Below are 27,580 nucleotides of genomic sequence, written 5' to 3' on the forward strand. Positions count from 1 at the left end.
CTAGGGGTCACCAAATGAAATTAATAGGCAGCAGGTTTAAAATAAACAAAAGGAAATTTTTCTTCACTCAGCACACAGTCAACCTCTGGAACTTCTTGCCAGAGGATGTGGTGAAGGCCAGGACTTTAACAGGGTTCAAAAAAGAGCTAGATAGATTCATGGAAGGTAGGTCCATCAATGGCTATTAGCTAGGATGGGTAGGAATTGTGTCCCTAGACCAATGGTCTCCAACCTTTCTATACCCAAGATCACTTTTTTAAATGTCAGGGCAAGCCAAGCTCTACCCCATCTCTTCCCCAAGACCCCACCCCTTCCTTGGGGCCACACCCTCTCTGTTCCCCTCTTCTCCATCCTTTGCTGTCCCCAGCCAGAACCATAGCGAGGGTATTATGCACCTGGGGGCAAAGGCAAAATTTGGGCCCCTTCTCCCCACCACCGCTGTAGAGGGGCCCTGAACCTGGCACACGGCTGAGCCTAGTGTACCCTAGGAGGAGGGGGGGCAGCTTGTACTGTGTCTTCCACCACCCCCTCCAAATTGGGGCTAGGCCTCCGCATGCACTAAGCCACCGGCAGAGCTGGAGGGTTGGGCTGGGGATGGAAAGATGGGGAGTAGGCTCCAGCCGCCAGCAGGTGGAAGATGAGCAGACAAGTTGAGGGATGACAGGGGGAGCGAAGGGGGACTAAATTGGCACCCCCTTAGTGTGGCGCCCAAACGCAACTGCCCCCCATCACCATTCTCACTATACCACTATCCCCAGGTGGTGCGGGCTATGGGGTGGGAAGGAGGGATTTGGGTGTCAGAAAGGGTGAGAGGTGCAAGCTCTGGGAGGGAATTTGGGTGCAGGAGGAGGTGGCTGGCTCAGTGAGAGGGCTCGAGGCTGGAGATTGTTGAGGTCAGGTGGAGGGTTGGGGTGCTGAGCAAGCCGCAGGTTTGTGGATGTGGGGGTGCAGGAGTTTAGGTTGGCATATATGAGGGGCTCAGAGCAGGGGGGCTGGGTGTATGATGGGCTCAGGACACAGGTTTGCAGTGTGTGGATGGTGCAGGAGTATTGTGGCACAAGAGTGGAGGTGTGGGGGTGCAGGAGTTTGGGGATATGGAGGTATGAGGGGCTCAGGGCAAGGGGTTCAGGTGTATGATGGGCCCAGGTTTGAGGTCCGGGGGCGTGCAGGAATGTTCTGATGCTGTGGCCAGATGGGGACTTGTCCCCAGTTGGGGGCTTGTTGGCCAAGCTTCATTTTTAAATAAAATATTATGTCAAACACACAATGTTTCATCATTGTCTTTATTTTTGAGAGGGGGCAGGGAACCTGTTTTGGGTCAGAGGTCACTGACCCATAGAAAAATCAGTTGGGTAACTCACAAATGAGATGCAAAAAAACAACCCCTCCAAACCCCCCCAGCCTCGCTGATGTGGCCCAAACTAAGACACCTCACTCCCCTGGCAATCCAGCTCCATGGGGGGGTGGAAGGATAGGTAGGACTGAGGTTCAAGGCCTCAAGCCAGATTAACTCTTCTGGGGTTCCAGGGTTAGCAAAATTTGTGGGCCTGTCTACACTCTGAGTTGGGGCCAAAAAGAAGGGATCCAGTGTGTGGGACAGGGCTGCCAGTGGTGGGATAGGGATGGGGGTAGAAAATAGGGTACAGGAGCAAAAAGGTACAGGAGCAAGCTGCGGGTAGATGTCTGGCCAGGAGGGAAGGGACATGAGTAGGGTGCTGGTGGGGGTCTGGCCACAAGTCAGGGTTCTGGATGGTGATTTGGCCAGAGAGAAGGAGCCCGGTGCTGGTGGGGGCCAGGGCAGGGTACTCATGGGAGTCTGGGCAGGGAGAGGGGGCATGGTGCTGTTAGGGGGTCTAGCCAGGAGGTGGGGACAGGGACAGCTCAGTGCATGAAGAAGACAACTTTTTCCCAAAGAGCTCTTTCAGAAAAAGGCATGTGGACGGGGAAGAGGGAGTTATTTCAAAAGAAGAGGAAAGAGGAAAAAGCACAGTTGCCCTGGTGGCCGCGCCGTCCATAGTAACCACAGCTTAAATGAGAGATTAGGTCCATTTAGTGCACTTTTTTAATGCGATTTGGCAGTGTGGATGCTCTCTTTAAGAAGAATTTTTTTTAAAGATCTCTTCTGCAAAAGCTTCTTCCAAAAAAAGCGGGCAGTCTAGACATAGCCCCAGAGACTCTCAAGACTTTTCTCCAGTTTCATATTAGAATGTCAAGCCCGCATACTGCTCTCTTAGGGTATGTCTACACTACCACCGTAGTTCGAACTAGGGTGGTTAATGTAGGCAACCGGAGTTGCAAATGAAGCCCGGGATTTGAATTTGAAATATTGCCGGGCGCCACCATTTTTAAATGTCCGCTAATTCGGACTCTGTGCCCGTGGCTACACGCGGCACGAACTAGGTAGTTTGGATTAGGCTTCCTATTCCAAACTACCGTTACTCCTCGTGCGCGGTGTTACACGTGGGCGGGGAGGACACGCAGGCATGACATGACGTCATGGCCCAGGATTTTGAAACTCCTGGGAAGCACATTGTGGGGCCTCCCTGGTCCTGGGTTCAGCCTCCGGGGCCTGAGCACAGACTCTGGCCCCGCAACAGGGAAGGCAGAAGGTAGGGAACAGGCTAGTGCAAGGGGGTGGTGGCAGCGGGGGAGGGGAGAGGAGGTGGCGGTGGTGGGGGAAAGGAAGGGGCTTGGGAGGAGGAAAGGAGACAAAGCGGGAGAGGTGGAAGGAGAAGGATCTTGAGTGGGGGGAGGGGAAGGCACCAAGAGACAGGGGTGCAGGAGAGACAAATGGCAGGCGGGCAAGTGAAGACAATGAGGGAAAGGGCAGGAGGGGAGGTGTCAGTGGGAGGGGGGACAGGGTGATGCTGGGAGAGGAGAGGAGAGGAGAGGAGAGGAGAGGAGAGGAGAGGAGAGGAGATGGGAAGGGCATTGGGGGCTAGAGGGGGAGGTGCTGGGTGAAGGCTTGAAAAGAGGGGTGGGCATGAGAAAGGTGGGGATGGAGCAAGGCATGTGTGAGGGCACAGAGGGGCAGGAAGGGAAGGGGCAGAGAGTGGTGAGGGGGTGAGTATCGGGAGCAGGGGCAGTAAGGGAAGGGGGAGGCACCAGCAGAGTGCAGGGCTAAGGGAAGGTGCAGGTGCCAGAGGATTCTGGGGTGAAGAAGAAGGGCAGATACCTGCAGGGGAGGGACCAGCACCAGAGGAGAGAGGCAGGCCAAGTGTATATGTAGATAGAGGTGTGTAGAGGGGAGAGGGATAGCTCAGTGGTTTGAGCATTGGCTTGCTAAACCCAGCATTGTGAGTATAAACCTTGCAGAGGGTATCTGGGGCAAAAATTTGTCAGGGGATGGTACTTGGTCCTGCTGTGAAGGTAGGGGACTGGACTCAACTCAGTGACCTTTCAAGGTCCCTTCCAGTTCTAGGAGATATGCAATCTCCATATAATTTAGGTGTTAGAAGAGGGGTAGCTCACATGATCAGAGTGGGGCTACTGGAGGAGTGGGCACAGGGAGGAGAGAAGGGCTGGTGGAGGGGGGCAAGTTGCAGGAGGGCTGAGGGCAGTGAGAAGGGCAGGAGTCAGGACAGCAAAGGAGGGTGAGGAGTTGGGGGGCAGCAGGCACCAGGGGAGCTGATGGAGCAAGGGGAGGAGACATGGCAGCAGAGAGAAAAGGTAAAGGTTTATAAAATATTTATTAATAACATGGTATGCTGCCCACGGCCAGTTTGTTTGTGCCCCACGGTGCAGTTTGGGTTTATGTGGGGATCAACATGTGGCTGGTGAGTGGGACCCGAAAGTAGTCAGTGTAATGAACTTCTGTAGATATGTGTTCCAGTAGTTAAGTTCTTGGACTGTCCTTGCTCATGAAAAGTGCTGTCACATGGGTAGAAATTGGGTAAACATTGCATTTTATTAATATCAGCAGAACTGACTTAAATGGGGCCTGTGTGTTGTGTAGTATTGCCTTAATCTTTGTATTCATGCCTGTCAGTGTGTGAGAAGCTATTTGTATATATTTACTTGCATATGCAACCACACTTAAATTGAGGCCCTCAGCATGTTCTGTAAGTATCAGTGTGGCCCCTGGGGCTTCCAAAGTTGAGTTGCCCTAGCTCATCCCTGACAGGTGTCTGTCTAACCTGGTTTTAAATATCTCCAGTGATGGAGATTCTGCAATCTCACTAGGCATTTTATTCTAGTATTTAACCTCCCTGGGGGTACGTCTACACTACAGCGCTAATTTGAACTAACTTAGTTCGAATTAGTTAATTCGAACTAAGCTAATTCGAACTAACGCGTCTAGAAGTAAAACTAGTTCGAATTAGCGTTTTGCTAATTTGAACTAGCATGTCCACATTAAGTGGACCCTGAACTGGGCTTAAGGATGGCCGGAAGCAGTGCCGGCAGGGCATCAGAGGAGGACTTAGAGCGTGGAGATGCTGTCTCAGGCTAGCCGAGGGCTGTGCTTAAAGGGTCCCGACCCCCATCCCGGATAGACAGTTCTCAGGGGTGCCCCGCTTGCAAAGCAGTCCTGGCTTGGAGTGCCCGGAGTGCCCACACTGGACACATCACACCACTCGGCCATCAGCCCGGCTGCACTTGCCGCAGGCTGCCATCTGGGGAGAGGGGGCAATTGGGGGGCTGCAGGAGAGCTTCCACCCACAGAAGCCCGCAGAGCCAGCCCAGTCCTCCCCATCGGGGGCTCGTACCCCATTCCTCCCTCACCTCCTTCCACTTACCATTCCCTAGCCCCTTTTCTTGATGTACACAATAAAGGACAATTGTGTTCAAAAATGGAATCTGTCTTTATTGAACAAAACTGGGGGAGACTGGGAAAAGGAGGTGGGAGAGGGGAAGAGAGAGGCTGGGAGAGGGGAGGGCAACTACAATGATCAGGGGTTGGGAACAGGTCCCAAAAGAAGAGAGGCTAAAGAAACTGGGACTTCTCAGCTTAGAAAAGAGGAGACAGAGGGGGGACAGGATAGAGGACTCTAAAAGCAGGAGTTGGGTGGAGAGGGTGCATACAGAAAAGTTCTTCATTAGTTCCCATAAAGAAGGACTAGAGGACACCAAAGGAAAGGAATGGGTAGCAGGCTTCAAACTAGTAAGAGAAAGTTGTTCTTCACAAAGCAAAGAGTCAACCTGTGGAACTCCTTGCTGCAGGAGGCTGTGAAGGCTACAACTAGAAGAGAGTTTAAAGGGAAGTGAGATCAAGTCATGGAGGTTGGGTCCATGAAGTGGTATTAGCCAGGGGGTAGGAGTGGTGTCCCTGCCCAAGGTTTGTGGAAGGCTGGAGAGGGATGGCACGAGACAAATGGCTTGGTCACTGTCTTCGGTCCATCCCCTCCAGGGTCCCTAGGGTTGGCCACTGTCGGCAGACAGGCTACTGGGCTAGATGGACCTTTGGTTTGACCCAGGACGGCCATTGTAAGCTCAGGGCTCAGGGTCGGGGGTCTCACTGGACCCCCTTGATTTTCATGCACACCTGCTCCTGGGTGGCCAGGCTGGCAGCTCTCCTGCCCTAGATGGCCACTTTCCTGTGCCTAGTGCGGAGATCGTGGACAAGGTCCACGATGTCCACACTAGCCCAGGCGGGTGCCCGCCTCTTGTGGTCCCGGGCAAGCTCCCGGGAGCCGCCAACCTGGTCCCGGGAAGAGGGGGAGGGCTGGGGGGCATCGGGTGGCTGGCTCGAGCCCTGCCAGGTGCAGGGTCTGCTGGCTGGGTGCTGGCAGGCTTGCACCTGGCACGGGCACCATAGCCAGCCCGAGCCCTTTTAAGGGGTCCAGGGCCGGGAGGGGGGCATAGAGTTTCCCTGGTGTTGGCCAGAGTGGCCACCATGGAAACCTGGGGAGGGCTAGCCTCCCACTAGTTCGAATTAAGGGTCTACACTGCCCTTAATTCGAACTAGCTAGTTCGAACTAGGCTTAATCCTCGTAAAATGAAGTTTACCTAGTTCGAACTAAGCGCTCCGCTAGTTCGAATTAAATTCGAACTAGCGGAGCGCTAGTGTAGCGCCTATTAAAGTTAGTACGAACTAACGTCCGTTAGTTCGAACTAACTTTGTAGTGTAGACATACCCTGACAGACAGGAAGTTTTTCCTAATGTCCAACCTAACCTCCCTTGCTGCAATTTAAGCCCATTGCTTCTCATCCTAATCTCAGAGATCAAGCAGAACAATTTTTCTTCCACCTCCTTATGATACTCTTTTATGGTATGTCTACACTACAATGTTAGTTCGAACTAATGGACGTTAGTTCGAACTAACATTCATAGCCGTTACACTAGCGCTCCGCTAGTTCGAATTTGAATCGAACTAGCGGAGCGCTTAGTTCGAACTAGGAAAACCTCATTTTACGAGGATTAAGCCTAGTTTGAACTTACTAGTTCAAATTAAGGGGTGTGTAGCCCCTTAATTCGAACTAGTGGGAGGCTAGCCCTCCCCAGGTTTCCCTGGTGGCCACTCTGGCCAACACCAGGGAAACTCTATGCCCCCCTCCCGGCCACGGACCCCTTAAAGGGGCACGGGCTGGCTACGGTGCCCGTGCCAGGTGCAAGCCTGCCAGCACCCAGCCAGCAGACCCTGCACCTGGCACGGCACAGAGCCACCCACCCGATGTCCCCCAGCCCACCCCCTCTTCCCGGGACCAGGCTGGCGGCTCCTGGGAGCTTGCCCTGGACCGCAAGAGGTGGGCACCTTCCTGGGCTAGTGCGGACATCGTGGACCTCGTCCACGATCTCCGCACTAGGCACAGGAAAGTGGCCAGCTAGGGCAGGAGAGCTGCCAGCCTGGCCACCCAGGAGCAGGTGTGCATGAAAATCAAGGGGGTTCACTGAGACCCCCGACCCTGAGCCCTGAGCTTACAATGGCCGTCCTGGGTCAGACCAAAGGTCCATCTAGCCCAGTAGCCTGTCTGCCGACAGCGGCCAACCCTAGGGACCCTGGAGGGGATGGACCGAAGACAGTGACCAAGCCATTTGTCTCGTGCCATCCCTCTCCAGCCTTCCACAAACTTTGGGCAGGGACACCACTCCTACCCCCTGGCTAATACCACTTCATGGACCCAACCTCTATGACTTGATCTCACTTCCCTTTAAACTCTCTTCTAGTTGTAGCCTTCACAGCCTCCTGCAGCAAGGAGTTCCACAGGTTAACTATTTGCTTTGGCAAGAACAACTTTCTCTTACTAGTTGAAGCCTGCTACCCATTCCTTTCCTTTGGTGTCCTCTAGTCCTTCTTTATGGGAACTCATGAAGAACTTTTCTGTGTGCACCCTCTCCACCCAACCCCTGCTTTTAGAGACCTCTATCCTGTCCCCACTCCATCTCCTCTTTTCTAAGCTGAACAGTCCCAGTCTCTGTAGCCTCTCTTCTTTTGGAACCTGTTCCCAACCCCTGATCATGTTAGTTGCCCTCCCCTCTCCCAGCCTCTCTCTTCCCCTCTCCCACCTCCTTTTCCCAGTCTGCCCCAGTTTTGTTCAATAAAGACAGAGTCAATGTTGGAAGAAACATTATCTTTATTTTGTACATCAATAAGAAGGGGGGCTAGGGAAGGGTAAGTGGAAGGAGGTGAGGGAGGAATGGGGTACGAGCCCCCGCTGGGGAGGACTGGGCTGGCTCTGCGGGCTTCTGTGGGTGGAAGCTCTCCTGCAGCCCCCCAATTGCCCCCTCTCTCCAGATGGCAGCCTGCGGCAAGTGCAGCCGGGCTGATGGCCGAGTGGTGTGATGTGCCCAGTGTGGGTACTCCGGGCAATCCAAGCCAGGACTGCTTTGCAAGCGGGGCACCCCTTAGAACTGTCTGTCCGGGGTGGGGGTCGGGACCCTTTAAGCGCAGCCCTTGGCTAGCCTGAGACAGCATCTCCACGCTCTAAGTCCTCCTCTGATGCCCTGCCGGCACTGCTTCCAGCCATCGTTAAGCCCTGTTCAGAGTCCACTCAATGTGGACTTGCTAGTTCGAATTAGCAAAACGGTAATTCGAACTAGTTTTTAGTTCTAAACGCGATAGTTCGAATTAGCTTAGTCATACATGGTACACGGGCATGCTCACACTCCCAGGGTAGCATCCACTCCTAGAAAAGCATGGTGAGATGGAGAACACAGGTCCCTGACATGGGAGTCTGATGGGAGGGCAAGGGGGAGTAAGTGGAGGGAACTCTAGCAGCACCCTCCCCAGCAAGCAGTATCTGATGCTCAGACACACCTCCCCAATGTCCTCCCCATAGGGGTACAAGTTCTCTCCCAGTGGGACATCGCCACTGCCAGACCCAGACGGTGCATGGCACGGAGGGAAATAGAGCCACCCTGTTGCCCTCCTCCCACCCGCAGGCTGCCCTCCTCCCACCCACAGGCTCCTGGCCTGGCTGGCACCTTCCCATGCCTGCTTGTCCCCAGGATTTGGGATTGGGGGGCAGTGAGCCCTCCCCCAGGATGTCTGTGTCCCTGAAACAAAGGGCCTGCTGTCTAGGCCACAGATGGGCTTGCTCAAAGCACATCACCTTCATCTGACCCAAGACCTTTCAGTGTCAGCTCAGAGATGAGGACTAGGCTTCAGGCACCCTGTCTCCTGGGATGACTGCCCTTCTCACTTTTCTTCACAGCTGGAGCAGCTATGAATGCCACACCTCCTGTGCCAGCCTCCAGACCCTGCGTAGCCAACAGACAAAGGTGACCACAAGAAGACCTGCAGTAAAAGCTGAGGGGCAGCACACGTAGCCACTGCTGTACATGCCAGCTGTGTTCAGGAGTGGTGCAGGGCCAGGGCAGGAGTAGATCTGCCTTAACACTGCTGCTCCATCCCTAGGGCAGCTGTCTTGCTGCCCCCCAGGGTGGGACTTGAACCTAGAGCTCTACCCTCCCCAGCCAAATGCCCTATCCCCTGGGTCACTCGAGAGCCTACCCCACCTTCAGCAGATCCCTTATCCTGTTTTTCTAATGCAGAAGCCAGCTCCAATCCTGGGGCACCCTTTGTTAGCTGTCCAGCCAGTCCTAGAGTGGGGCGGGAGGGACTCAAGACCCCAATCCTGCGCTCCTCAGGCAAATGCCCTATCCCCTAGTCCAGTGTTTCTCAACATTTTTTTATAAAGTGCCCCTTTTTCAAAAAAAAATATAAGTACCCCCAGTACCTACAGTTTTCAGACACACACATTTTTTTCTACCATTGCATCACATTTGTTTAAACAACTTAATCATAGCCAGGCGAGTGATGACATTTTTGAGTGTAAAAAGTACAAAAATAAAAACTATGTAAAACTTAAAACAAAAATTCAGTTTTCTCCAAATTTCAGTTGCGTTGACGTACCCCCCCCCAGACTTCTCTCAAGTACCCCTGGGTATCTACACTGCAGGAGGAATAACGGTAGTTCGAATTAGGAGCTTTAATTCGAACTACCTAGTCTGTGCTGCGTGTAGCCACGGGCAGGTAGTTCAAACTATGGGGCATTTAAAAATGGCGGTGCCTGGGAACATGCAAATGAAGCCTGGGATATTTAAATCCCAGGCTTCATTTGCGAGTTCGAATGAGTACAGTAGTCACTCTAGTTCGAACTAGGGTGGCAGTTTAGACATACCCCCTGAGGGTACTCATACCACTGGTGGAGAAACACTTCCCTAGTCCACTCCAGAACCCTCCCTACCTTCAGTGTGTCCCCTCCCACACTCTGAACCCCTTGGCCCAAGACCAGAGCCTGCACCCCAACTCCCTACCTATGATGAAAGTGAATGAGATTTGGGGATGGAGTGAGCAGGGTGAGACCTCGGAGCAGGGGCGGGGCCTCAGAGAAGAGGGAGAAGGAAGCTGGGCAAGGGGATTTGAGTTTGAGGTAGATCTTACAGTGCACTTAAATTGAAAAAGTGATCTTGTGGTTATAGACTCATAGGCTACGTCTACACTGGCACCCTTTTCCGGAAATGCTTAAAATGGAACAGTTTTCCGTTATAAGTATTTCTGGAAAAAGAGCGTCTACATTGGCAGGATGCTTTTCTGGAAAAGCACTTTTTCCGGAAAAGCGTCCGTGGCCAATGTAGACGCGCTTTTCCGCAAAAAAGCCCCGATCATCATTTTCGCGATCGGGGCTTTTTTGCGGAAAAGACTACTGTGCTGTCTACACTGGCCCTTTTCTGGAACAGTTTTTCCGGAAAAGGACTTTTGCCCGAATGGGAGCAGCATAGTTTTTCTGGAAAAACACTGACAATTTTACAGTAGATCGTCAGTGCTTTTCCGGAAATTCAAGGGGCCAGTGTAGACAGCTGGCAAGTTATTCTGGAAAAGCGGCTGATTTTCCAGAATAAGTAGCCAGTGTAGACACAGCCATAGATTTTAAGGTCAGAAGGGACCATTATGATCATCTAGTCTGACCTCCTGCACAATGCAGGCCACAGAATCTCACCCACCCCCTCCTAGAATAATCCTCTCACCTATATCTCAGATATTGAAGTCCTCAAATGGTTTAAGGATCCCAAGATGCAGAAATTCCTCCAGCAAAGTGATCCATGCCCCATGCTACAGAGGAAGGCGAAAAACCTCCAGGGCCTCTGCCAATCTGCCCTGGAGGAAAATTCCTTCCCGACCCCAAATATGGCGATCAGCTAAACCCTGAGCATGTGGGCAAGACTCACCAGCCAGACATCCAGGAAAAAGTTCTCTATAGTAACTCCTATCTTCCCACCATTGGCCTATTTACCACTGACAGTGAAAGGTCAATTAGTTGCCAATATCATGTTATCCCATCAAACCATCCCCTTCATAAAGATTGGAGACCACTGCTGTATGGCGAGTCTCTTAAGCACAAGCCTCAGATAGCCTCAAGAAGCAGCTCCAGGAAGTGACTGCTGTCCTGATGCCCTGCCTGAAGTCTTTCCAGGGGTTTTAAAATGTGATACAGGCTCCAATCAGTGTGGATGCTCTATTTCAAAATAACTCAGTGTTATTTCAAAGGGCATTTATAGAGTAGACATGCTATTTCAAAATAAGCTACACTAGACTTCCGATAATCTGGCACCTTTTGGATTTAAGTGGTGCTGGATTATCAGATTTGCTGGAGAATCAGGAGGCCCGGTACAGCTGCACGGTTTAACAGTTGGCCAGGACACAATCTCCCTCCTTCTCCCCTTCCCTTTCCTCTTCGAGTCTTTCTCCTCCATGCTGTAACCTGATCCTCCTCCTCCTCCCCTCCCCTTTCCTCTTCGCATCTCTGAGCTGTAACCTGATACTCCTACCCTCTCCCTTCCCTCCCGTTTCCCCTTCGCTGAAGCAAAACGCTCTTCTCCATACTGTAACATGATCCCACTCCTCCCCTCCCCCAACCTTGTGCTCCATCTGGTTACAGCCAGGTGTGCTGAGCCGCAGGCTTTTTAATCAGCTGGTTAGGAGATCTTGGCATTTTGATGCTGGAGTATTGGGAGTGCCGAACAGTTGGATGCCAGACTATCGGAGTTTTACTGTATTTCAGAGTTTCTCTTCAAAAATAGCTTATTTCAAAATAAGCATTCAGTGCAGACGTACCATTACATACTGTGCAACCCCTCCACCTTTTCTATCCCACCTGTCCTTCCTGAACAGCTCAAAGCAATGATTGTGCTCCAGTCATGTGAATTACCCTACCAAGTCTCTGTTATTCCAACCACAACATAGTTCCTGGACTATGCCAGGACTTCCAGTTCTTCCTTAATGAAAAAGAAACAGACTTAAAAATGAGCTAAACAGTGCTACTCCCAGGACAGCTTGAGAGGCTCCATGTGACATTTACAATCAGTTAAATGAAATGTATTCAAGTGAATTTATGCCTGAAACATATTTGTCAACATTTGACATCTCTAAAAAGGGATATTTTGGGAAGAAAACAGGGATCACTTTGAACTCCATTATAATACATTGGAATATGAAGCTGAGAAATAAAACCTAAAAATATGTTTTCCTTTAAAAATTCCTTTAAAAATTTACCCTTTAATGGCCCAATTTGTATTCATTCTACATCCAAAATTTCCACCAACTTCACATGACCTAAGCAAGGCCAAGACCTTTAGAGGGACTCATTTTATGTAGGAGAAGTGAACTGAAAAAAAAACTCATATTGGGTTGCACTGTTTGACATTGTGGTGCACATGTTTCAAAGGTGTCTCTCTAGGAGATTGCTGTTCTTTACAAAAGTCACTGTAAAATATCTTTCTCTGTTAGTTCCTGCTTCAGAAACCTATACCTGGCCTGTCTGCCGTCCTCCTGAACTTTGTTAATGAAGCAAAATCCTGTCAGGGTATATCTCTGACTTTCAGACTTTATTATCTGGAAAACCATAAACTTTCTCTAAGGAAGATATAAAAAGGATAGAGTTATAACACATTCTCTTTGCAGATCTTGCTTCTAGGCTCAGCATTTGATCTGTCCTTGGGTTTGAGCTCTTAGCCAGTATGCCTGCCGATTACAATGGAACATGGGAAATGGAATCCAATGAAAACTTCGAAGGTTACATGGTTGCCTTAGGTAAATGAAAAAAATGCAATATTGAGACAAGAACTTTTATTTGTCAATTGTGCCTATTTTTTAAAATAAGTTAATAGCTGAATAGTCTTACTCCTTTCAGGGATAAGAGTTTCTGGCAGTTATATTTAAAAAAATCATAGACTTGCTATAATATGTCTAGACAAACTTGAATGATTTCCTGAGCAAGTAACAGGACACTCCATGGCAGTGAAGCAAACACAATTAGTCCTTAGCATTTAATAAAATTGTAACTGAATTAGAAGTTATAGGAAAAAGTTGTATAGTAACGAATCTGTAGTGGGCAGAAGTTTGTAGCAATCTTTATGGGAACATATTCTTTCATCGCAAGAAAATTAAAGTTATTACCACATAGGACAGTTACTTAGATATTGAAAAGAAGATTGAAAGAGAGTTAATTTAGTGCAAGCAGCACAATAAAAAGACCCGTAAATGTGAGAAGAGAGCAAGTTTTGGTAATGCCAATTTCATTCTCTTTTCCTCACATTAGTGTCTTCAGTGATTAAAATGACAAAGTAGAGGTTTTACAAGGGATAATTGTCTTCTGCTGGTTCGAGACCATTTTATATTAGATCGGTTCAATACAAATATCTTTTCTGATGTGTTTGTTTACATGTAGATAAAATTATCTTAACCCAATAGGACTTTATGGATACCTAAGGAGTCTCACTCTAAGTGGACTGCTGCCCTCATTGAAGTTAAGACAAAGCTTCTATTTGTTTCAGCAGGAGCAGACCTTAGTTAGCTGCTCGGGTACCAAGTTCCAGAAGAGACAAACCTTTTTAGAGCACTATTTCTGTGTATTCTGGGTTCCATTGAACGTGTGATTTTCTAGTTTTCTTTGCTGCAATAATAGTACTGCATTCCAAAAGAAGACCCTTTTTCCCTCAAAGAGTGAAAGCTAGCTTTGCAAAAGGATCAGAAATATAATAAAAAGAATTGGAGAACCTCTTCCGGTAATTCCACAGGATTGTTAGGTAGATGAAGGCCTAGTCTACACTGGCATGTGTTGTTGCCATAAATGGCCTTTTATTGACAAAACAGCGAGAGCATTCACAGTACAATGTGACTTTTGTGGGGCAGGGGCACCCAGTTTTGGTGAGAAAAAACTTCCACCTCTGCAAGAGACTTTTGTCTTGTCCCCTTCCTTCATTGTCCACAAAGAGCCAGTGTGGACTCTGCTGTTTGTTTTCTGGAGAGAACTGGCTTGTGCCAGTATCCCACAATGCCTGTCCTGATGACTGTGCTTTGATCTGTGATTTCTGCTTAGTGTTTTGTGATCTCTGATGCCCTCCAGGCATGCACTCCTCCCCTCTCCTTTCAGAGTTCTGGGAAGTATCTGACAGCTGAGATAGCAGCTCAGTTTGGGGAACAAACAAAGAGCACATCATTGCTCCCATTCAGCCCTGCTAGAAACACAGCAGCAGGCAGATTGCTACTGCAGCCTGCAAGAGGAGGGGGCACAGGCTGCTCTGCCTCTTTGACATTCCTCAGCACAGAGAACTCACAGAGCTTGTCTTACAAATTAGATCTGTCACTTGTGAAAAATAATGGCAGAATGGGGTAATTAAAACTAAGAGGATTTTTTTTTTCATTTTATAAGTTGGAATATCAATTTTAAAAGTGGCAGAAACAAAAAACTATTTTAGTTTGGGTTTTTAGTAGTAACAAATTACCCAATCTTTGGGCCCAGTTCTGATAATATCCAAGTATCCCTTATTCAAACAGGTGATCTCATTGACTTCTGAGTGGGGGGGCTGACTTTTGTCAATTACTTCTCCAGATTTCCTTTCTCACTAACTTGCCACTGCAATTGCTATCACTATAGGTCTGGTGCCATCAGACAGCACTGTCACAGTAAGGCAGCTTGTACTTGCAGACTTATTCCTTTCTTATGCATTAGTTATCTGATGGTTGATACTGAGCCAAAGTATTACAGAGCCAAAAAACTAGTTAGTTCAGCTTCTGAAATAAATGCTGATGCCTTCTAAACATGTGGCAAAATAAAAACAATATTGCATAGCTATGTAAAAATAGATTTATTAGAAAGAAAATATTTTCTGCAACTACTGAAGCAATCTAGGTAAATGTAATAATTTCCCTAAAATTCTGAATTTTTAAATTCATGATCAATTTTCTGAATGATTATAAGAAGTTGTAAGCTGAAGCTAAATTTGGTGATTTGGATAGCTTTCTAATAGAGTTAAATTCACATAATAGAACCCTACTGTTTATTTTTCAGACTGTTCAAAGAGACAAGGGCAGCATTGCCAGCTCTCATCTTTCATTACAAGTCTCACATGATATTTAATATTTTTCTTAAAGCATCAGCTTCTGAATCTGAGAATCTCAACGTTCTTTTGTTTGTTTGGTTGCTCTCTTCTTCTTCTCAGTGGTATGAGCCTAGGCCTCATGGTTGCAGAGGACAGCCTGAAAATGTGAAATGAGTGCACCCTAGTGGCTCAGAAACCAGGAAGCAAATAAAAAGTGCCCAACATTGATTATTATTTTCATAGCATGACTTTAAACCAATATTATTATTTGGTGCATGTGGACTGACTCATGACCTTTGAGTGCTTAGTACTGGCAAGGCTGCATGAGGGATGGGGAAATTCTTTCCTCTTAACTCACAAGTGATCTCTAAACAACATAAATGTGCTGTTGGGAAAGGCAGTAAAGAGAAAATTCTAATATTGTTGCCATTCTTGGTGACTAAATTATCTTCATTGTTTAAGCATCCTTCTTCCTTATAGGCTAGTTTATATTTGAGGAGCAAGAGTAGAGCCCTGTGCGGATATAAATTTTTATCTGCAGAAATGAGTTGCAGCTATCTGCATTGACATCTGCGGATGTGGATACCCACAAATATAAAGCAAATATCCACAGATTTGCAGGGCTCTAAGGGTTCATCTACACTGCACCCATAGCTCAAAATAAGCTATGCAATGTGAGTTATGCAAATTCTGTAGCTACTTTCAAGTCAATTTCAAAATAGCTTATTTTGAAATTTGGTGCTTTCTACACAGCACTCATTTCAAAATAAATTGCTATTCCAAAATGTCCCTTACTCCTTGTGGGATGAGGGTTACAGGGACATTGGAATAGAAAGCCCATTATATTTCGAAATAATGGGCTCACCCAAGAGACACAGAATAGCAATTTCAGGATACTTCACATAAATAAGCGTGAGACTCCCTTCCAACAGAACAGGTAGTCTTACTTTTTATCTGGTTGTAATGTCACACAACACCCTCCTTCCTTTTCCTCTCCTAGACTTTCTGTTGGGTGTCATCTGCTAACATTGGTGTAGTGATTCTGTCAGTTGGGCCCTTTGGGAGGAAATAGGGCTATAGGACCCAGCAGTGAGAAGTCTGCTTGAAAAAGGATTGGCAGGAGTTTAAGCCACACAGAATTCCTGATCTGCTGGGTGGCTCAGCAGGGGTTGGTGTGGTAGTGTGAATGGGCAGACCCAAACCAGGTGAGAACAGGGACTTTTTGCCTGGGAGACAGATTTCATTGCATCTCCTGCACTGTCTCCACTGGAAAGGTGCCTACTGAATCTACTGATGGAGTTTAAAGCTAGCCTCCCCGTAAGAAATGTGGTGTGAGGTTAGGGAGTGAAGGCCATATTTTTACACCAATTGGCTTTGAATCAGACTAGCTAGATTTAGGCCATGTTTTAGTTACTGTCCTTCAGTGCTAGTGAAAAGCACCTCACCGAATTTGCAACACTGTAGTATCCAGATGCCTATTTCTCTGTGTGGTACTGAGAATTTGGCCCTCACTCACTTGTTATTAATGAAAAAAAATGACATGGGAATGGTAAAAAGAGATTCTTCAGCTCGGTTTCTCTTGAGTTTACATTTGGTTAATATTCTAAGAATTAAGGAGTGCAGGCCCAAAGCACAATGAAGCTGAATTTTTGAGGTTCATTCATCCTTATAATTGCTACATATGCATTCCTATACCTTAATTAAAAAATCATTTTGCCCTTTAAGTCAGAATCCTAATTTTTTTCATAAGCATGTTGCAAAGTATTTCAATTTAATCTAATAGAACCATATTTCATTTTTATTGCTTGTATTGTTCAAAATGCTATTATGAAGAGTAGCTTTAATAAAACCTCCCCTCATTTTCTTCAGTAGCATAAAACTAATATATTAGTCAGAAATAGCATTCCTTTGTAAAATTAGACTTCTTTCCTCTGAGAGAACTATAAATCAGACCCAGAGATACCTTAAATCCACAGCAAAAGATAAAATATACTTAAGCTCCCCCGAGTAAAAGTTCTTGAATTTGAACATTATTCCCTATGTTGAAGTAACATTTTTTGTTTTGTTTTCCAGCCAGTCCTTTCACCCAATTCGATTATTGCCTTAGCAGTAGCATAATGAATCCACCAAAAGAAAATGGGTTCCATTTGTACAAAGTGACGAAAATGATTAATCTGTTTGTGAAAAAACTCAAGGATGGTTAACAAGCCACACTATTTTTCAGTTTCTGGGAGAAATATGTTAGATTATTCTATTTGCATATAGCACAGTAAAAGACTCACTGCCAAATGGTCAAATATTTATTGTCCCGGCAATGCATTTGGCATTAGGTGTACTGTCTAGAGTAGCCTGTGTCATGATGATAATATATTTGACATAACTTTCAATGCATTCAGTTACAAGTAGTTGTTTGTATTAGGTTAGTTTTCATCATGAACAGAATACAGAAAGTTAAAGGGGATCAAGCACAAAATGCTGAATGAATATTAAGAAGGCATTCTCTTTGACTATTTGCCTTTTTGTTTTTAACTTTCCATCTTTGTATTATATATAAAGTATTATATATAAGCATCATTTTTGTAAAGTGTTTGCTAATTAATATGATTCTGGTTTCGACTACTTTACAAAGATGGGGAAAATGGCTTTGACAGATGGGTGTTAAATCACACCTGTATAGTTCCATTGTTACTATAAATGCAATCCCATTCCACAGACTATACACATTCCCCTCCAAAAAGAAATCTGTGGTTATGGTGAAGTAAAAACTACATGCCAAAATTCACTGGATCAGATATTTACTTTGACATACACATCTGCGGTACACATTGTGACATCCTTCTATAAATACGAATAGACCTGTTATAAAAGCAACCATGAAAACTGAAAATCTTGGGGAGTTTCCATTTTTCTTCTAGTTCATGCCTCCCCTTCACTCCTCATTTTGACAAGGAAAAATGAAAGAAGTACTGTATATGAAGGTGGAAAAATACCTTCCAAAAATGTTTATCAAAAATATGTTGAAAAACACATACTTTCCTCAAATTTTTTGTCATTTAAAAAAAAATTCTAATGAGAAATATCAGAGAGTTTCTAATGAAAAATTCTAGAATGGCATGGTTACATTAGGAAACTATTCTGAAATAACTAAAATTGATTTAATAACTCCCGAAATAACAAAATCGAAATAGCATGTCCACACTACAGAGAAGCCTCAAAATTAGTCTTAGGCAAACTCTATTACTGTGGATATGCTACCTCGACTTAGAGCCCTAGGAAGCACTGGGGAGTAATTACTTTGAATTATTCTGGGGAGTAGTTATTTTGAAACAGAAGCAGTGGGCACATTCACACTGATGCTATTTTGAAATAAATGTTATTCCCTTAGGAAAGCGGGAGTACAGATTTTGAAATAACCAGCCTGTTATTTCAAAATAACGGGCTTAGTAGTGTGGACGCTCTGCTTATTATTTCAGAATAAGGGGGTTTATTTCAAAATAACTCCCTAGTGTAGACCAGGGTAAAGAGAGCTACTCAACATTATTTTACTTGTAAATGAGAGGATTAAATGTGCAAATGCTTTTCACAGTTTTCATAGTTTTGGTGTATATATATAAAAGTATCGTGTTTGTATCTTTGTACCAGAAGTTGGAATTTTATATACTTATATTTTATTTGTTGATAGGCATTGATTTTGCCACTCGTAAGATTGCAGGACACTTGAAACAAACAAAGGAAATTATTCAAGATGGAGACAATTTTAAGACAAAAACACTCAGTACTTTCAGAAACTATGAACTGAATTACACTGTGGGAGTAGAGTTTGAAGAACGGACCAAAGGGCTTGACAACCGAGTTGTGCAGGTAAACATCTAGTATTTGATTTCCATGTATCCAGCAGTTAAAAATAGGGCAAGCAGTCCTGTACATTTCCTGCCTAAAAATGGTGGAGAATAATTTACAGACATTAGACAATGTTTGTCTATAAAGTGTAAGTAATTTCTATTTCAAGACAATTTTGTTTCACAAAGCAAATATTTATTTTATAGGTAAATCGGGAAGATTTCCCAGTTTTGTGAGAGCAACAACTAATTACATTTTTTTCTGGCAAGGAATGAATCTGTCCTGTCTTTCTATGATAAACCTCTTTGTAATGTTCTATATTTAAAAGTAATCTTAGCTGCTGAAATTATACTTTAAATCTGCACTTTGAAACTACTAAGGCTTCCCTCCCCCTTCACATTACTTTAAAATTGTCAGTTCTTTTTTACTCTGTTCCTTCAAGCTCTCCACATGTGGAACTGGCTTGGAACTCAGTGGGGAGTTCTGTGAAAAGTCCTGTTAAGGGATCAGGGCCTGAACCATTTGTTGTATTCATTCACTGCACACACCTTTTATCTAAACCAATATCAGCCTGGCCCCCACCCCTGCTTGTCCCTCCTTTAATCAGTTAACCAGTTAAACACTACATTTTAATGGTTAATCAATTAAATGGGATCTTACATCCCTGTTTCATGTGAGTCTCCAGTTCTAATTTAAATTTCCCTCTTAAGTTTTCAGAACCTTCCCTCTGGATTCAGTTTCTCCCCCATCTCCAACTATGTGCTCCCACAGCCACAACACTTCTCCAGTTGTGGCTTGTTTGTATTCCTTTTGCATTGTGAGAGGCTCACCTCTGACTCTGGTGCCCATTCTACCTAGAACTTATTTATTTGTATCACAGCACCTAGGAGCTCCAGGCATACACTGGGATTCCATTGTGCTAGGCGCTGTACAAAACAAGACTGATCTTGCCCCAAAGAGCTAACACTCTGAATATAAGACAAGACAGTAGAGTGTTTCCTTGTTTACCCCCATCAATCAGATAATCTTTGTCAGCATGCTAGGAAGTGGTACCAGCAGCCAAGACACTCCTCTATTCTTGCCCTTTAATGAATTATTTATATTGTCAAAGCTTCTTCCCCTCTTTATGAGTATGAATGTTCTAGCTTCAAAGCTCTTGGTTACAGCACCTCAATGATGACATAAAACAACTATAAGTGTCATTTAATACTTTTTTTCTGACTGATTTAATATAAAGGCAAAGTAGGTGGTAATGCTGCACTATTCACTAGGAGCCATAGCACTCCAGTTATTGCACTTTATAATATTTTTTATGAATGCTCTCATATAGCACGAAAAGAAAAAATACAGTTTTCATATGCAGTGCTATTCTATAAATAGCATCAGAAACTCATTTAGCTCATTACCCTTCCTTTGCATACACAGTCTGTACCATAGTATCTGAAGAAACAAGTCATAGAAATTTGAGGTTAGAAGAAATCTTAGGAGGTCATCTAGTCCAGCTCCCTGTTCAAAGCAGACCAATTCCAAATAAATCATCCCAGCAAGGGCTTTGTCAAGCCTGGCCTTAAAAACTTCTAAGGATGGAGATTCCACCATCTCCCTAGGTAATTCATTCCAGTGCTTCTCCACCCTTCCAGTAAAATAGTTTTTCCTAATATCCAACCTAGACCTCCCCCACTGTAACTTAAGACCGTTGCTCCTTGTTCTGCCATCTGTCACTACTGAGAACAGCCTTTCTCCATCCTCTTTGGAACCTCCCTTCAGGAAGTTGGAGGCTGCTATCAAATCCCCCCTCACTCTTCTCTTCTGTAGACTAAATAAACCCAAAACCCTCAGCCTTTGCTCCTAAGTCATGCACTCCAGCCTCCTAATAATTTTTGTTGCCCCCCGTTGGACTGTCTCTAATTTGTCCACATTCTTTCTGTAATGGGAGGCCCAAAACTGGATGCATACTGCAGATATGGCCTCACTAGTGCCAAATAAAGGAGAATAATCACTTCCCTTGATCTCCTGGCAGTGCTCTTCCTAATGCACCCTAATATGCCATTAGCCTTCTTGGCTACAAGGATACACTATTGACTCATATCCAGCTTCTCATCCACTGTAATCCCCAGGTACTTTTCTGCAGAACTGCTACTTAGCCATTCCGTCCCCAGCCTGTAACAGTGTTTGGGATTCTTCCATCCTAAGTGCAGGTCACTGCACTTGTCCTTGCTGAACCTCATGAGATTTCTTTTGGCCCAATCCTTCAGGTTGTTTAGATCACTCTGGACCCTATTGCTGCACTCCAGCATATCTACCTCTCTCCCTAGTTTCGTGTCACCTACGAACTTGCTGAAGGTGCAAACCAACTCATCATCTGGGTTATTAATGAAGACGTTGAACAAAGCAGGCTCCAGGACTGACCCCTAGGGCAGTCTCCTTGATACAGGATTCCAATTAGTCATTGAACTATTGATCACTATTCGTTGAGCCCAACAATATAGCCAGTGACAACATACCACTTTAGACAAAGGGGTATTTGGGCTACTAGTGTCTTCACGCAAGCAGGTGGGTGTTTCTGATCACACATTGCAGTTAGTTTTGGTGTGTTTCAATGTTTTCCAAAATCCCTGGTTTACTTATTGGATTTAATCCTTTGATCCTTGCAGACGCTTGTGAGTTGGGATGGTGATAAATTAGTATGTGTTCAGAAGGGTGAGAAAAAACACAGAGGTTGGACGCACTGGATTGAAGGAGATAGACTGCATCTGGTAAGAGCTGACTTTCATGGATATTGCATGACCCAGAGACTACAGAATAGTATAGTTACTGTAGTTTCAAGGATTTTTCTTATTCATTTCATTCACATGATTCTGATATATAAACTCTAAAATCCCTTCTCTACCAAACTCCCTGCTGTTAAATTTGTCTCCCCCTGCTGCCTAACAAAGATATAACAACATAAAAATGGCCATATTGGGTCAGACCAAAGGTCCATCTAGCCCAGTACCCTGTCTTCCAACTATGGCCAATGCCAGATGCCCCAGAGGGCGTGAACAGAACAGGGAATCATCACATGATCTCTCTCCTGTCATCCATTTCCATTCTCTGACAAACAAAAGCTAGGGACACCATTCCTACCCATCCTGGTTAATAGCCATTGATGCACCTAACCTCCATTAGTTTATCTAGTTCTTTTTTGAATCTTGTTAAATTCCTGTTCTTTTCAACATCCTCTTGCAAAGAGTTCCACAGGTTGATTATGCATTGTGTAAAGACACAAACCTACAGTGATTTTTGGTTCGCTGCAGCCCTAAATTCTTACAGTTACATAGCACATCTAATTCCTTCATCTGAGTAAATACTAAAAAATAAACCACAGTATTTACTAAAAAGCTCTAAAAGTAGGGATGTTAGATATCAATTAATTTAATAATCATGTAACTGCATAAAATCTTAGTGGTTACACAATTATTCAGTAGTCCTTGGGGGTGGGGTGGGCAGCTAGTGCACTACTACCATCACTCCCAGGGAGCCCCCTCACCCTCCAACTGCTATCTCTCTATCAGAGGCAGTGGGGGCTGGGGAGGACAAGTGGCTCGGTGAGAACTGGTGCCTCTGTGGGCACCAGCTCCCACCTGCCCCCCCTTGCTGCCTCTGATACTGAAGAAGTAAGGAGGGGGAGTGCTTGTACTTGATAGGATTAAACAATGAGCCCAGGCTTATCAATTAATTATGTCCTCGACTACACGTTGACATCCCTACCTACAAGAAAAACTTCTTTCATCATTCCTAAAAATGAGCTCTAGTAAGAACTATGCAGTGATGCAGATCAGAAAAACAATCCCAGAATACTCAGGGACACTTAGCAAACAATCTATATTATAATTATCTTGTGCTACTGCTCCCCAAACCCTCAAAAAGAAAAAAAGACAACTGAGTGAGTAAACTGGGACACAAAAAGAAATTCAGTGAGCCTGAGAGATGCCATATGGGCCAGTAAAGGAAATAAGGCACTCAATGAAGTTTGGAAAAATAAATGAGAGCAAACAGGAACACCGGAGTTCCAGGAAGAACAATCAGGAAATTGTTCATGGTAATGCTGGATGCTAGGGACTTAGAAAGAGGCAAAATCACACACTTGTAAGGAGTATTTTAATATTAACTTTATGAGAATGGGCTCTGTAGTGATAGGCAAAATAATTCCTGACTATCAGAATATGAATTTCTCCACCTTGGAACTGGATTGTTGGCTATGATACAGAGCTCTGAGTTATCTATTGGTGGACAATATGTATTAATATTTACTTCATAGCAGGGCTCCTCTATCACATGAAGAGCCAGACCCTTAGCTGCTGGAAATTGGCACCACTCCATTGACTTAAGTGAAACAAAGAAAAATTGCACCAGCTGAGAATCTGCCTTGAAGTCTTTTCTTTGTTTAGTTAATTCAGTTACGTTAGATAACACACACAGTGAGGATGGTCATGATGGCCATCAAGCTCTACCTCAAGCTTGTGCCGTCAGAAGATCAATCAGATGAATTAAAAAACCCTACTGTTTTCTTCCATCTAAGCAGAAACCAAAGTCACTCAGCAGACAGACAGACTTTTATTACCCTATTACAATATAAATTCAAAATTTGCCAGTAATTGCACTAATGAAAGTTCTAATTATTGGCACCAGGATTCAAACTGAAATCTCTGGAAATAGGAGGACCTAGTAAGCTGGTGCATGCTTCTGTTGAAACACTATTGCAATTGTGCCCGTCCTTTCTGAAACTTCCCTCCACCCTCTTCTTGCTTCAGTGCTTCTAATAAATTATAGTATGTTGTTTTAATAATACAATATGCAAAGCCACACTATTACAGAGCAATTTCAATGCATTTTTTATTTTTATACTTTTAAAAACCCAATTCAAGTGTCAAAATCTAATTACAGTAAAACTCCATTAGTCCGGCATCCAATGCTCCGGGACTCCTGATGGTCCGGCACCATCAGGAACCCGGAAGTGCTGGGGCAGCCGGACAGGCTTCCCCCATTCAGCTGCTGCTGAAACTGACCAGCAGCTGAATCGGGGAAGCCGGGAGCAGAGCAGCTGGGGTGCTGCCGGGTTGGTCTGGTAGCGCTGCCCCTCGGGGCTGCGGGACCAACCCGGAAGCACCCCAGCTACTCTTGGGGACGCCTGGGGCAGAGCAGCTGGAGTGCTGCCAGGTTGGTCCTGCAGCGCCAAGGGACGGCGCTGCGGGACCAACCCAGCAGCACTCCAGCTGCTCTGCCCCAGGCGTCCCCAAGAGCAGCTGGGGTGCTGCCGGGTTGGTCCCACAGCCCCGAGGGTCAGCGCTAACGGGACCAACTGGGCAGTACCCCAGCTGCTCTGTCCCAGGTGTCCCCAAGAGCAGCTGGAGTGCTGCTGGGTTGGTGCCGTAGTGCCACCCCTCGGCGCTGCGGGACCAACCCGGCAGCACCCCAGCTGATCTATTGCAGGCATCCCCGATTCAGCTGCTGCTGAAACTGACCAGCAGCGGCTGAATCAGGGACTCCTGGGGCAGAGCCTGACTATCGTAAGGGGGGGCTATGAGGGGTCTGTGGTGGCATCCCCTCCCACCCCACTCCAGACCCCTCATAGCCCCCCCTTCTGATAGTCTGGCATATTTGATAATCTGGCACTCCCTGGGTCCTAAAGGTGCCGGATTATTGGAAGTTTACTGTACGGCAACCTGCAGTGCATGCCAGCTGATTTTTTTTTTCAAAGGGTGGTGCTGTAGCTGGGAAACATAGTTCACAACAACATGTACTTACTAATTGTTTTAATGCTGTAGGAGCTGACATGTGAAGACCAGCTGTGCCATCAAATATTTAAGAAGAAAAAGTAAGCTGACCAGAAGGTCCAACTGGTTTCTCACTGTGCTATTTTTAAAGCTATGTAATGACTACTTTACAGTGTCATCTGAGAACATTGCTGTGCACTATTATCTCAGACAAACACGTCCTTTAACACTAATATGGAAATACTTCTGCACATTTTAAGGTCTCTTGCCTTTCAACTTGGCATTAAATAAATAATTCTCAATCTTGTCATTATTTTTTTCATTTCTAAAATCCTTATAATTTTTCCAGAAGGAGGACAGGAAGTCCTTTAAAAGCAATGCAGGAAATAAACAGTCACAATTATCTCAACAACAGAACATCTCTCTGTGGTATTGTAATAACATAACATGTTTGGATGAGTGAGTGCAAATCTGACATTCATTGTACTGCTTTTTTTTAATTTAGTTCTGGATCACTAAGTCCATAGTTTCAGGCAACAGGATGGTTCAACAGATTTGCAATAGGATACAAAGCCTTTCACATCTAGTTCACTAACTTGAATTCTGCCCATGTTCATAGCTAAAGAAAATTCTTACCAGCTGATGGTCTTTTTTGGAATGTGTTGGTGTTTTCTTAGACCAATCCTAATAGGCAAGTGCCAACAACCCTAAACCAACCATTATAATTGGCTGTTTGATCATCCCAGTAGAAAGAACAGAGACTAATCTCTCAGCCCAAGAGCTGGTCTCTATAGTTAAGACTGAAGCAAACTGACAGCGCTGTATGTGGATGCCTGCATAATAGCTATGCATGTTGCACCTAGCCTATGTGAGAGCAGTATCCTGTGCTCTCAGTCTTGCACCTTGTGTCTTTTTGACTACGTCTACACTACAAGTTTTCTTAGCAAAAAATATGCCAATGAGGGACTCATTTGCATGAGTTGCAATCTCATTTGCATATTTTCTGCCGCTCCGTTTTTGCGCTAGGTTTTTGTGCAAAAAAAGCAGTGTGGACGTTTTATTTTTGTGCAAAACCCCCTTTTTCCGCAAGATCCATAACGATACTATACCATACCATAACCTGGCCCCTGCCCAATCTGCTCCCCCGAGAGACATGTGAGTTCATGATAGCAGAGCCCAGGGGCCTGAATCCGGTCACTCTGTTTCCCATTGGTGCACAAGGGTGAGCAGGGGCAGGAAGGGGTGGGCCAGGTGCCTGTGTCATGATGGGGGTTACCCTGGGCTCCGCACCCTCACTCCCTAGGGATGGCCCTGGCTTCAAGCAACCTCCTGGCTAGGAAACTGATGAGGTGGGCTGCAAACATTGTGGTAAATACATTGCCTTGGAGTTAGTGCACAGATCTGTGCCTCAGCAGCATTCCCTGTCCTTGGAAATAACACCACTTGGGGGGCATTTTCATCAGTGCTCAGCCTTCACTTCACTTTGCTATGGGGCATTTTACTATTGACTTGAATAAAAGCAGAGTTTGGTCAATGCTGAGGGCTTTAAAGAATCCCACCTTTAGGGTACATCTATGCTGTAAAAAAATAGTAATAATAACAGAGGCAGCAAGTCCTGTGTCCAGATCAACTGACTCTGGCTCATGGAGCTCAGGCTATGGGGCTAAAATAGCAGTGTAGATGCTCCCATCGGATCTTGGGCTCTGCCACTTCCCTTCCCCATTTCCAAGTGTAAGACCCCAGTGCCAGCCCTAAGGGAAACATCTACATTGCTATTTTTATCCCCATAGCACTAGCTCTGTGGGCCTAAGCTCTGAGATGTGCTGTGAGTTTTGGGTTTGGTTGGATTGTTTTGCAGTATAGACTGCAAAAGGTCTGTTTCCTGGGATTCCTCCCCCAAGACCCAGGGTGACCCAGCCATGTGGTATTTGTACAATGAGGCTTCTATGACCATACTGCAGAGCAACCACCCTCTTTGACTTTCCTGCTTATGGCACATTTCTGCCTAACTGTAATGTCATAAACCCCCCTGCACCACACAGGAAAAGGGCCCTAGAGCCATTAAACAAGCATTTACTGTAAGGCTTGATGAAGACAAATAAAGTAAGACCGACAAAGTCATTTAATTACAGCATGGCTACATCTAGACTGGCATGATTTTCCGCAAATGTTTTTAACGGAAAAGTTAAAAGCATTTGCGGAAAAGAGCGTCTAGATTGGCACGGACGCTTTTCCGCAAAAACACTTTTTGCGGAAAAGCGTCCGTGCCAATCTAGACGCGGTTTTGCGCAAGAAAGCCTCGATCACCATTTTCACGATCGGGGCTTTTTTGCGTAAAACAATACCGCGTTGTCTACACTGGCCCTCTTGCGCAAAAGCATTTGCGCAAGAGGGCTTTTGTTCGAACGGGAGCAGCATAGCATTTCCGCAAGAACCCGGACAATTTTACATGAGATCGTCAGTAAATTCAAGCAGCCAATGTAGACAGCTGGCAAGTTTTTCCGCAAAAGCAGCTGCTTTTGTGGAAAAACTTGCCAGTCTAGATGCAGCCCATTTGTCTGTGGTCTTTCTAACTGGTGAGCATGCAGTTAGCTTTGGTGGAGGGAGATTAACAGAAGGCCATAATGCCTTTAGATTTTTAATGCAGATTTTTCCCTCCTAAAACAGGATCTTTTCAGTTTTGCTTTGTGACTGATTCCAAGGACAGGGGTTGCAGATGCTTTAATTTTGGCTTGCTGATTGCACTTGTTATGCAGATGGTGAAGCTTAGGTGGAATCACTTTGTGAAAATGAGATTTAAAAATAACAATAATAAGCAGACAAGCTTTTTGAGAGCTGCAAAGATTTTGTCAATTAGTCTCAGAGTTTCACATTTGCACTAATTATAACGTGTGATTCAATCACCACTAAGTAAGGGAAAGAGGGCAACAAATGAGAGTGCATGTTGAAGAGCTAAAGGGACATAAAACTATGGCCTCATTAGCAAAAAACCCTTTATGATAGGCTGTAGGTGTCTGCCTCAGCGTCAGCCCACCAAGAGCTACACTCTACAGCAGTTTACAGTTACACCCAAGCAAAGGAAGGTGTTGGAGAAAAGGAGCAGGGCCTTGTACCGAAGCCTGAGTCACCCTGCCTTGAGTGCTTGTAGCCAGTCACACCTGTGCAAAATCAGCTCAAGCTCTACCAGATCAGACTGGATGGCGTGATACTTCTCTCACTTGCA

General features: G+C 45.5%; 1 protein-coding gene across 1 annotated transcript in view; it reads left to right on the plus strand.

Annotated features, from left to right (window-relative positions):
- Positions 1-24,600, plus strand: part of LOC112543495 (retinol-binding protein 1) — a 93,021-nt gene extending 68,421 nt beyond the window's left edge. The window contains exons 1-4 of the mRNA XM_006124989.5: positions 12,350-12,470; positions 18,444-18,622; positions 21,256-21,357; positions 24,409-24,600. Coding sequence (XP_006125051.1) covers positions 12,398-12,470; positions 18,444-18,622; positions 21,256-21,357; positions 24,409-24,462 — 408 coding nt within the window. The 5' untranslated portion in view covers positions 12,350-12,397 and the 3' untranslated portion in view covers positions 24,463-24,600. Of the gene's footprint in view, positions 12,471-18,443; positions 18,623-21,255; positions 21,358-24,408 lie in introns of the transcript that reaches the window.
- The last annotated feature ends 2,980 nt before the right edge of the window (positions 24,601-27,580 follow it).

Source organism: Pelodiscus sinensis, chromosome 10 (assembly GCF_052426305.1).
Source record: "Pelodiscus sinensis isolate ZL-2025 chromosome 10, ASM5242630v1, whole genome shotgun sequence".
Taxonomy (NCBI): domain Eukaryota; kingdom Metazoa; phylum Chordata; order Testudines; family Trionychidae; genus Pelodiscus; species Pelodiscus sinensis.